At 31.1% G+C, this 12,549-nt stretch overlaps 1 protein-coding gene across 2 annotated transcripts; it reads left to right on the top strand.

Moving 5' to 3' along the window:
• LOC18586310 (probable adenylate kinase 6, chloroplastic) lies at positions 1,287-4,773 on the top strand. Of its 2 annotated transcripts, none has more exons than XM_007009614.2 (4): positions 1,287-1,739; positions 2,407-2,547; positions 3,706-3,978; positions 4,179-4,767. In XM_007009614.2, the coding sequence occupies exons 1-4, from the start codon at positions 1,395-1,397 to the stop codon at positions 4,320-4,322; spliced, it is 903 nt and encodes a 300-aa protein (XP_007009676.2). In that variant the 5' UTR covers positions 1,287-1,394; the 3' UTR covers positions 4,323-4,767. The 2 variants fall into 2 exon arrangements, with proteins under 2 accessions (XP_007009676.2, XP_017985168.1); XM_018129679.1 differs by having other exon boundaries at positions 1,302-1,754; positions 4,179-4,773.

Raw genomic sequence — 12,549 nt, 5'->3', positions numbered from 1 at the left:
TTTTTTAATTTGGAATTTTTAAGTATTATGCATTTTATTTTGTTTGCTTTATGTGGGTACTCTAAAAACTAGTGGTTCAAACATTATTGATTCCAATAATTGAATACAAATATTATTAATTCCAATAATTGAATAACCTATAATAAGACAAGTTCTTTTTTTTAATATTTTTTTTCTTTTTGAAAAAAAGGGAAAAATAATACATGTTTACATGTTACCATAAATTACAACTATTTTGTTTATAAAGACTATTGAATTTTGGTTTTTGTATTTTATTCCCTTGATTATTTTTCTTCAAAAAGAGACCTTGTGTTGTGATGCACAAATATTCTTTATTTATTTGTTTGTGAATGAATATTCAACTTTAAATATAGAATTAATAAAACCATTAGTCAAAATTCTTATTTTCTTAGTTTTTTTGCAGAGAAGTTAAGGCAACAACATGTAAACAATCAATAAAATAATTTTGGGTATTAGAAAAAACTAATTGTCAAAAAGAGTTTTTATTTATACTCAACTTAATCTAATCAACAAAGAGTTTGTTGACAAAAATCTATTAAAAATAAGTATTTAATTAAAAAGCCAACTTCCATCCATAACATGTCATAAGCTAACTTAATTTCTGATTTTTCTCAATAAAGAAACCAAAAGTATAATGTTTTAATTTTTTCATTATGTTCAATGACATTTTTATTTCCAATGAGTTTTATAATTAATTATTAATTAATTTTCATTAATTAAAATATCATTCGTTATTTTATATCCACGTGATGTTGATGTATATTGATGTAAAAAATGAAAAATATAACATAACAATATCATTATTCACATCATTATATCACGTCATTATTAATAAAAAAATAAATTTTATTCAAATTTTGCTAAATAAAAATTTTCTGTCGTTTCTTAAAATAAGTAATGTTTGCAAACTCGAAGATAATTAAATTACTTTTATATTAAAATGTAACTTTTGAAAATTATTTCTTTCATTAAATAATATAAAATCTTAAGGTAAAATTCAAATTCAAATAAAAATCACTTTCATGAATGAAATTTGAATTCTAAATCATTGAATTAAAAAATCTATTATTACTTCCACTTTGCAAGTACTAATAAATATAATCATAAGGTCATTTAAAAAAAAAACAATAATTTCAAAAAAAAAAGTCGGCAGATTTGCATAAAAATATCAAAGTCCTTAGAATTAATTATTTATAATTTATTAAAACAAAATAAAAAAGGAAAACTCACTCGTGGCAAAATTTAAAACGTCAAACCCTCGCACATTCTCCACGTTCCCTCACTTTAAGGAACCCAAAACAGGAGTTTAATTTTCAAAGACATTATTTTGTGTGTTCTTTTGCCAAACAATCCCTTCCCCTGCCCTTTTTACCATGGCGGTTCTCAGCCGTTGTTCCAGAGCTGCTACGGCGGCGACAACGCGTACGCAAACCGCCACCGCCACATTTTCTTGCATACTTCGAGCTCTCTCTCCTTCTTTTTGTTCTTCTTCCGCGTTAAATTCCGAAACTGACCTCAGCAATAAAAAACCCGCCGTGTTGGGGACTTTGAAGAGAGAGCCGACCGGTCGAAATGTCCAGTGGGTTTTCTTAGGGTGTCCCGGCGTTGGCAAAGGTACGTACGCTTCACGGTTGTCGAATCTTCTCGGCGTTCCTCACATCGCCACCGGTGATCTTGTCCGTGATGAGCTCGCTTCATCTGGTCCCCTTTCTTCTCAGGTCCAATCTTTTTTGGTTAGGGTTTTGTTTTTCAGCTCTTTAAAAGAATTAGAAATTTGATTCTTTTAACCGTTTTCAGATTAAAAAAATGATTTTTTTTACCACATCTATTACTTTTTTTAACTGAATGCATGTTGGAAAGAAGAATTTATTGCCAATTAGCTTAAATATTTATGATTTGTTGCTGTTAATGAGTAAGTGAAAGTAATATTTAGAGAATTTGAGGTTCTGTTTAGTATCTTAGTTTGAGTAGTAAATGATGTTTGGATATTAAAGCAGATATTATTTTTGAATGAGTAAAGTTAAAAGCTTTGGTTTTGTGGAACCATTATATTTGAATGTGTGTTACATTTTAACTTAATTATTTTCTTTCCATATTAAATCAAATTGATTTTTCCATTTTTACTAATGACTTTGAAAAAAGCAAGGAGAAAAACCAATAAGCAAATGGATCCTTAATAAATTCATAACCTCTAAATTTTGTGCTGTTTTTAGCTATAACTAATTTTGGTTTTTGTGGGAATTTGGAAATCATGGTACTTGCGTGTTCTGGAGAAAGACATTGAAATTGAAGCATCGTGAGGTTTTTTTTTTTTTTTTGGTTTGGATATTGTTGTTTTTCTTGGATTTACTTGTTTCTTACTTGTATTATATTTACCCTTGGCAGTTAAAGGAGATTGTTAACCAGGGCAAATTAGTTTCAGATGAAATTATAATTGAGCTACTGTCAAAACGCCTTGAAGCGGGAGAAGCTAAGGGTGAATCTGGGTTCATTCTTGATGGTTTCCCTCGGACAATAAGACAGGCAGTAAGTGCTTCATTTTGACCATTTGCTGGAATATCTTAGGTTGAACTTGATTTTACTTACAAGGAAATGTGAATATTAGGAAAGGCAGTGGTAAAAAGACTGGTATTCTGGACAGAAAAATTTATGCATTAGATACTGAATCAATCCCTTGCACCCGAGCTTTTGGCTTATTGGTTGGTGCATGATTTCCTGCATAAAGAGCAGGGTTCGAATCCCCCTTTCCCTAAATCCAAAAAAAAAAAAAATCAATCCCTTTGTTTGATTATATGCTGAAGGGTTCACTAGAAGCATGTATAGATTCCATCATAGTGTTTGAGATTAAAGTTTTCTGATAGCTTCTTGGTAATTTAATATATGCAACTTAGATTGCAACTCCTATCTATCTTCTCAATGATTTATAGAATTGCCACTGATCATAAGTTGGATGGTTAAGCACTGGAAACTTTTCAAAACTTATTTTTGTTTGCCATGTGCACTGTAAAGAATAGCGTTTTATCATGATAGGACTGAAAACTATTATATCATAGCTGGTGATTTCATGTGGTCAAAGTTGTTATATTATTAGCTACCTTTGTTTCATCAATAGTAAAATCTTGATTCCATGATAATCTGAAACTGCATCAGACATAATGTCACTTTCGCTACAGGTAATTTACTTTTCATATGGTCAAAGTTGTTATAATATTAGCAACTTTTGTTTCATCAAAAGTAACATCTTGATTCCATTATGATCTGAAATTGCATCAGAAATTTTTTTACTTTCCCTGCAGGTGATTTACTTATATATGCAGGTTTTTTCTAAAACTTTTTATTAATTAATACAAAAGAGAATGAAATAGTATTACAATACTAATTATTTTGGCACATGAATCCATTGTACTGCTATCTGTCATGGAATCCATTGCAGGCTGCATAAAGGTGAGATTTCGCTTTTTAATGGAAAGCTGTGCATTCATTGTCCCCCCCCCCATTTGGAGGAGGTGTTTGAGGGCATTGTTTAAATGTTAGGGACATTATTAGGAAACTTAAACTGTTGAATTATTGAATATGTTTAGCATTTACAATAGCTCCATCCCTTGTCGTGCCAATTATCATAATTTAAGTCTTCTGTAAAATCTCTAAACCTGTAGTTACTATTTTGTTATGCTTATATCCCAGGAAATATTAGAGGGGGTGACAGACATTGAGTTAGTGGTTAACCTGAAGCTTCGGGAAGAGGCATTGCTTGCAAAATGCCTTGGAAGAAGGATTTGTAGTGAGTGTGGAGGAAACTATAATGTTGCCTGTATTGATATCAAGGCTGAGAATGGGAGGCCTGGAATGTACATGGCTCCACTTCCTCCTCCTCCTCAATGTGCAACGAAGCTTATTACTCGAGCTGATGATACTGAGGAAGTTGTTAAGGAACGGCTCCGCATATACCATGAGATGGTAATTTTCTATATTCCTGTATATTTTTCTCTATCGCATTCTAAAGATTTTAAATTGCAGGGAATGCTTTGGTATACTCTATTGAGGTTGGATGCACCTGACCTTTTGATACATAACCTTGTGATCTGGCCATTGTATTTGCTGGGGGAAGTTTATTCACTTTATTGACTGGTGCATTGCCAATTTTGTTGTTCATGCAGACTCAACCTGTAGAGGAGTTCTACCGAAGTCGCGGGAAGTTGTTAGAATTTGATCTTCCGGGAGGAATCCCAGAATCCTGGCCAAAGCTGCTTCGAGCTTTGAATCTTGAATACCACGAGGACAAACAGTCTGCAGCTGCATGATGTCTTACATCTCTGTAGCATGTGAACTATTTGCAAGGTAAGATAGGTCATTCTTTGCATGCACAACTTCGTGTATGCATATTGATTTTAGAACAGAAAAGGAAGAGAGAAACATTAAATCTGCAATAAAGCTAGACATGCATAAAGCCCTAAACTACAAAACAAGGTAGTTGTGTACTGGTATTCCAGAGAATGTGTAAAGTGGATACGTTATTGTTTGGGGAGATGGGGAGGGCATTGTGTTTTTTAAGTTGGCTACTGATGGTTTGCTTCAAAAAGAGTATACATCTGCTTGATGCCAGTGCCATTGTCATTTTGCTGTATATTTTGTGTTATGTCAAGTGCATTAAAGCCGAATTTATCATTGTTAAATTTGGCATTATTCTCCGAGAAGGCAACTAGAACCAAACTTTGTTTTGACAAATATAGAAATATTGGTTAAAAAGCTTTATCTTTTATTGGTTACCCGGATTCGGGGATGAGTATTTGATACGGGTATTTGAAGAAAAATCTGTGTCAGATACGGGTATTTGAAGAGAAATGAAAAGTCAGAGCAACATACTATATGCATATAGTTGTTCTTCTGCAATGGACTCAGAATGCAAACAAAAACTTGGGGGATGCTGAATCTATGGAGTAACTTTCTGCAGAGTTTCATTGGACAATGAAAGGATGTTCTTTTCAAAGAAGAGGAGGGTAAGGTCTGGTGTAAAACAATGGCTCTAGACCACATTGATATATCTCACAATCTTACACCCAACATGAAAAGAAAAGATGGGTAGCTATTTCCATCTAAAAGTAATAGGATATAAAATCAATTCTTCTTAATTTGCATTGAAAAGAATTTAATAATCTGATTTATTTGTTGCGCTACTTTGATAATTTGGGTTTGATATTATTTAAACTTTGGGTTATTATTTTATATATAGAAGATAGTTTTTGTATATTTAATGGCTCATTATTTAAACCATTTTGTTATAGATAGTTAAAAAAAGAAAAAAAATTATACGTTTTATTCTTTTTTTAAAAAGTTAATTATTTATTAAGAAATTAACGTGAATATACACAAGGTTCATCAATGTATTTGATTTTTTTTTTGGTTGATATTTTTAGTTTTTGCTTTTTGTCTAAAAAATAAAAAAAAATACAAAAGAATCAATCAATCTCATAAAAAGTAAAAAATAAAAAACTCTTTAAACTAAGTAATAATATCTGATCGGGAAAGGAGAGGGATTCTTCCTAGAAACACCATGCACGTAAGCCAGCGTTTGGACGGGCGGGAGTTTTATGATTCCCACAGGATATGAGTGAGGGTTCAAATTCACTGTCTTTGGCGTCGTCGGCGATCTCCTCCGGCAAGGCACCGTTTCAAAAGATCCAATATTTGCTTGCCCATATGGCTGTAGAAGCGAAAATTCACTGTCTTTTCATTATCGCTGTCGACCCACTCAGGAGGAAGCGTCAATAAAGGCCATGACTTTCCCTGCCACTGAAGGTGACGGCATCGACGCCGCTGGTACGGCGGCCGAGGAGGTGGAGAAGTTTCATTTGTCATAACGGTACAGACGAAAGAAGAAAAGAAAAAAGCTTGAAGAAGTAGTCCTCTCAAATCCCCACACAATTAGCACCAATGCCAGGCCTCAACCGCTCGGCCTCCGTCTTCAAAACCAAACCTACCCTCAGAAAAGAAGCCATTACTAACAACTCTCTCGCGCGCTTTTTTTATAACATAAAATGACAACAATGCCTACTGCTAAATTGTATGGTAGTAGTAATGTTTATTCCACGAACACCCTCAAGACAGCTTCAATCTTTGATTTCCCCCCCAAGCACCGTCGTCGGTGTATCAGCTTTCACTGTCAGGGCGTCTGCTCCGAACCATGACTCGAACCACCTTGCCTGGGTGAAGCGACCACCGAAGCAGCGCTTCCTGGTCCTACCTATGAGGCCACATTGGGGCTAATGGGGGTTCATACCAATGCTAAAAGGCTACGAAAGGCTATGGCCCAAGCTCAAATCAGGGCCGACAACAGTGCAGAACGGATGCAAATATGTAAGTCAAGGGGCTGAAGAAAACCCTTTTTACATTTATTTTCCCTTCTTTCTTGTACAATATTGAGATTAATTATCACTTGGTTCTCTTCTCTTAATCTGAGCAAATCAGTTTGTAATAGAAAAATTTTCAGAACCCATTGTTTGCATTTGACTAATGATCATGTGTTCTAAATTTTGAGTTCTTTTTTTTTCTTCTGTTAACAGGATTGACTGACTCCATGCACAGATGAACGTTGTTTTGCTTTTCCAAGATATTTTTTTTTTGCATAATTTCTACTTATATAAGAGAAGTGTTCCGTCATTAGACTATAGAAACAAAACTTGTCTTTTAGTCATATTCATGAAGAACATCCCCTTATCCACTAAAATTTAGTCCCCATCATGCCTTTGCTCAGCATTTGTTCATATGGGGATCCCGCATGTTAGGCTAACTCCCTTACCCTTTGCTGAGAAATTAGCCTTTCTTTTCCAGGCTGGATCATTAAGTGGCATATGTCTTTCAAAGAAGACAGGCTGATCAGACTATTATATCATCATTATAGCTTGTTGGGGATGCATTGATGAATTGGCTCTGGGAAAACCTGCCTTGTTTCCTTGCTTTGTAGGGTTTAGGGGTGAACCAAAATTTAAGGATGACTTTTCTATTGCCTTCTGGAAAAGGGGAAACAAAGGCAATAAAGGCCAAATGAAAGAACGAAAGACAACTCTCTTTTCTTATCCTCCCTTCTTGCGTCATGGCATTGATCCTTAGGCCAAAAGGTGCATTTGTTGGGTGTTTTCAGATTATACTTTTGATCATTTGCATATACATAGGTCATTGAGAAAATAATTTTTTTTAATTAAACATATTTTTAAAGAAGTGAAATTTAAAGATAATTACGTATTTTTATGCTTATTTTCAATCATAATATGACATTTTAAAGATAAAATGTAATGTTATATGTTTTTTTTTAAATTATTCTATACCCTGATAATAAAATTTATAAACGAGTTCTTGATAAATTATTGATATAATTACCAGATATATGTGATAATTTTATAAACACACTTGTAAAATTTAAAAGTTTTATATTCGATACATAAATTAATAATCTATTTTTATTTTACATCTTTATTTGAGTTAAATAATAATTTTAAATATATATGAACAATATTTTTGAAAAATATTTTAAAATTATATTATATTATATATATATATATATATATATATATTGTGTACTTGTGTGTATGTGTGTTTGTTTGTTTTCTATGAGATTGGCCGTGATCACGCTATTTCCCTTTTTTTTTCTTTTTCTTTTACAATGTAAAAATAAACTTTAAGGGACCGTTTGGTAATAGACAAATAAATCAATTTTTTTAAAAAATTTAATTGATGAAAAAGATATGCTACGTTCTTGGGAAGGTAGCTTTAGATGGACATCACACGTTTGGTAGGCTACACTCATGAGAAAGTAGCTTTCCCATGAGTGCCACATTACCACAAAATTTGGGAATGTCATTCCCATATGGAGACAGTAAGGTGACTTTTCTAGGTTGAGAGAAGATAAAAATAAAATTTTCATTTATTTAAATTTTTTTAATATATTTAAAAAGATTAAAATATTACTATAAAATAAAAATTTATAATTTTAATAAATAAAATTATAATCATACGGACGAACTAGACGTAGCTCAAGCTTGATAACTTGAAAAAATAAAGCCTAATAAATAAAAATTAAAATTAACTAGGTCAAGGAAGATCAAACTTACTATTTTTCATCATCAATCACAAAGGCAAAGGGAGCCTCCAAAAGTTTTTAAATTTTATAATTGTTTTGTTTTTTTTATTTTATAGTTTTACCCTTATAATATTGAAAATATTATTTTTCATCTTTACAAACTTGAAATCTTGATTCCGTCAATGATTCATGGCATTATTTGATGACTTAATTCAATTTCTTAGCTAAGAAAAAGAAAAATAAAATAAAATTGTGGGCATTAGCCCTTTTGGCATATATGCTTATGAACCTCGATATAAAGCAAGAGAGAATCCTCAAAATAAAGCAAAAGAATGACTGTCACATGTACTGTAAAAGGATCAATTCAAAGTTATTTGTTCATGTTACCTTATTAAAGGAAAGTGAAATCCCTTTCTACCTAATCTGTTATTAGGTAATTTGACTACATTGAAAAAATTATCTGTCTGACTCCTTCTTTGCCACACAAAAGTTGTCAGTAGAGAGTAATACTTTAGATCCGAACGTGTGTATTTATTAAGAAATATTAAAGACCTACTCCTATGAAATTAAAATTGTAAAATATTTCACATATCTCGTGAAACGAATCAATATGTTAATTGAATGACTATATACCATGATAATTTACTTTCGAGATTTAGTGTTTTTGAGTCTTTTTTTATTGGCATTGTTTATTTACTAGTTGATGTTCTAAGAGTTACTTGATCTAAAAGAATGTAATAAGCTATTTTATTTCCACTATATATAAAAAAAATTTATGTGTCATGACATAAATAGTTAAACAATATTACGAATTTATCTTTTTGGATATTCCATTGGATGGGATTGGAATAGGATGGATGGATGATATTAAGTCTACTCCCATTATATTCCATGTTTGCCCAAAAACAGGTTATATGTTGCCTACCCATCAATTCAGCCATAAAAAATAAATAAATAAAGGGCTAGTCATGCGAAGGGATATTCCTAAAAGCCAATGTCCCTATCCCTTGTTGGAAGAATTTTTATTGGGACTATGGCCTTGGAGTTTTCTTAAAGTTTTTTTTTTAAATATTTTTAAAAAACTTTTCAAAATCTTGTTTAATCCGATTTATACTTTTAAAATATAAATAAATTAAAAAAAATCAAACTAAACAGGTACTTAACCTCATTTGCTCTTCAACCTCTCAATTAGGAAAGATGAAATCCTTTTTTTTTTTTTTATCAAATTCTCACTTATTTGGTCAAAATATATGTATATATATAGATAGATAAATAGATAAATGTTGAAAAAAAACCCAACCAAATATTGAGTTGAATGGGTGTGGCAAGCTTGTGTCTTTTTTGTGAACAAAATTGCCCACATCACAAACCACATAAAAAGATATACCCAACTTGCACTTACTTTACTATAAAGTTTCGTCGTCACCTTCTGAAAATTTGATGGGTCTTTTCCATGCACTCATGCAAATAATAAATCAAATCTTTAATTAATTGACTACTAATAATGATTTGGGTCCAAAATTAAGATTGTAGTTGGCAACATTAAGGATTCTTGGCTCTCCCTTGCATATTTGAGAAAGTTTTGTATAGCTTATAATTAATATGACGAAAAGGGTTTTGTGTAAATAATATTTTTCAAAAAACATATCGTCGAAAGATTAAAGTTGATATGCAAATAAAAAGTTAGAGGGACAAAATAAACAAAGGCCACAACCTAGGGAAGAAGAAAAGCAAGAATGGATAGAGATGGGGTAGCTGTTAAGAGGATTCCAAGGACAAGGAGGAGGAAAATGATAAGGAATCCTTCTTGTGGATTGAATGAGCAAAGAAAGGGGGAGGAAGACAGAAAACGTTTAAACACCACAAAGAAGGCATGAGATGCAAAGATGAATTAAAGGAGGAATAGTATAACATTTGAAAAATAAAACAAAAACAATGGCAAAGTCACAGCATCACAGGTCTTATTCCTTCCACATGGGAACCAATATAGGGTGGATAGGAGTAATTACATCGCACCCCAAAAATACCAACAAAAACGGAAGCTACCAGAAGTTAAAAAAAAATATTATAAAAAGACATAAAAGGATTTTTTTATATAATTTTGAGTATAATTTTTATATAACTTAAGAAAAAAAATTATAAATTAAATTGAGTATAGTTTAATATAGTTTTGGAATAACATACTTAGAAATGTAAAATTATATTTTTTTCAAATTTTTTTGTTGAAAATAGGAGAAATATGTACAATAATAATAAATAAAATAATAATAATTGACTCTCTCTCTCTCTCTCTACACACAGGCACGCACACTTTCTCTACTCTCTCACATTGCTTTTGTTATTTGTTTGTTTATTTATAAAGGGTGATTTTTAAACTAGTATTAATTAATTATGTAATTAGATTTATTTTCGTTAAATTAAGTTTTTAGAAATTAAATTAAATTATAATATGAATATATTAGTATCAAAGATCAAATAAAAAAAATCTTGTGGAATTCACATCAAACATATTTCACTTTTTGAGATTGTTTATTCTTTTGACAATATATATTTTTAAATAAAAATTACAATTACAACGCTTCTAATTCTTTTAATTGAAACATCGCTGGATTTACTAATTTTTATATTAAGAGCTTTTTATAAATAATTACAGTGTATGTGCGCATATATATATATATTATGAACTTTACAAACTAATAATGTAAGGCACCAATTTAGTTTTTATTTAGTTGTTTTGGTCCAATAGTAATGCTATTTCTCTACGGTTTTAAATATACTTAAACATTTATTGCGACGGTTAATGTGTGTGTATAAATATATATTCAAAAGATCCGGTTCAAATATAAAAAAAGTTCAACACTTTTTTTAAATAAAAAAATATAATTTAAAATTATTTTTATAATATAAGGCTTTTTTATTAATATAGTATATTCAAGAACACTGAAAAGGGGCTCCATGTTGAATTCAGTATTTTAAGTTTTGATATAATCAATTGAAGATGTGATCAAACCCTCCTAAGCGTTATTTTCTATTTTTATAAATAACTCTTCACCATCAAAAATCAATTTTTTTATTAATTATACAAGCGATCATACCAACAATAGTACATTAGATTGCAATTTCTTATTAATGTGCCAAGTAAGTGCTAATGTGCTAATAAAAGTTAAGATTAATTAAGATTAATTGTACAAATAAAAGGTACAATTACAATAAAATCACTTCAAGATATATTATATAACTTTTATGTTTGCCCTTCTTAAGATTGTAATTATTTCAATATTAACCTTTGAATATTTATGGTTGGCTAGGCATCTCAAACTATATATCATATCATAACACTAGAACATTTATAGTAAGTTAGGCCTTGTCCATAACGAGTATTTTATTGATTAAGAATTTGAGATTTTAATTTAAAAATCTAAAAACTCGAAATAATAATATTATAAGAAAGTAGGTTAGACAAATAAAGCTATCAATATTGGCTTTGGTCATGCATTTGATTTTGGTATATTTATGATAGTTAAAATGTCACATAAGATTTTTGGTTTTAACTTCAATATTATCTTTGACTATTAGATATTAGTGTACATACATTTCTTTATATTATTATAAAATATTTTAATTGTTATAAAATGGATAGTAGTTTAGATTTGATTTGGTAATTGTTAATTTTTTTCACATGGTTGAGATTTAAAGTTTGAATTCATTCTTTTTAGTGAACCTTCTGAAAAAAATACAATAAAATTATTTATTATTTATTATTAGATATAAACTTGCATACGAAAATAGAAGAAAAAGATAGTGCAAGTTGAATAAACTTAATTTGGCTCAATGAAAAATTATTTATTATTTTATGATTTTATCTTTACTCAATAACACTATTTATTTATTTTTTTCATATTTTTAATAAAAAATTATTTAACTTTCTTAGTTGCATCCACCCAAAGAAAATACCGACCCGAACTCCGAACCGCAATGAATGAGGAGCCAAGCCAAGTGCTGGAAGGTATTTTCTTGCTGACATTGCAAAACCCTTGGACTTATTCATGTAAAACCCAGATACTATTAAGGGTAATTCCGTCATTTAACCAAACCCCCACCACAAGGGTGAAATACCGTCTCGTTAGCTCCGAACCAGGCAATGGCTTCACTGTGGTCACCTCGAAAACGACATCGTCCACCTTTTTGATAAAAGAAAATAAAAATTTTTTTACCTTTCCCCCAGTCCCCCAAGCATCTTTAACTCATCGCACAACGCGCCACGTGTCCCCTAACACGATCTAGAGGATCGCGTTAGATCCACCACAAAACTGTTCACCGCCCAGCTTTAGATCTCCCCTCCGCGTCATCGCCCTCCGTCCCCAGTAGATCAATGACGTGGCTTAACTTCACGCCTACCTTACGCCACGTCATCAACACGTGGGGTCGCATAATATCTTTTATTCGACGTATCT

The sequence above is a fragment of the Theobroma cacao genome, chromosome 10 (assembly GCF_000208745.1).
Source record: "Theobroma cacao cultivar B97-61/B2 chromosome 10, Criollo_cocoa_genome_V2, whole genome shotgun sequence".
In the NCBI taxonomy this organism is placed as follows: Eukaryota; Viridiplantae; Streptophyta; class Magnoliopsida; order Malvales; family Malvaceae; genus Theobroma; species Theobroma cacao.
This window is presented reverse-complemented; position numbering and strand designations above follow the sequence as displayed.

What these genes read in the sequence shown, in the direction of transcription:
- LOC18586310 (XM_018129679.1), top strand. Translation starts at nt 1,395, where the DNA reads ATGGCGGTTCTCAGCCGTTGTTCCAGAGCTGCTACGGCGGCGACAACG. An exon ending in CTCAGGTCCAATCTTTTTTG is followed by an intron (nt 1,755 to 2,406) that starts GTTAGGGTTTTG and finishes TACCCTTGGCAG; the next exon opens with TTAAAGGAGATTGTTAACCA. An exon ending in TCCGCATATACCATGAGATG is followed by an intron (nt 3,979 to 4,178) that starts GTAATTTTCTAT and finishes TTGTTCATGCAG; the next exon opens with ACTCAACCTGTAGAGGAGTT.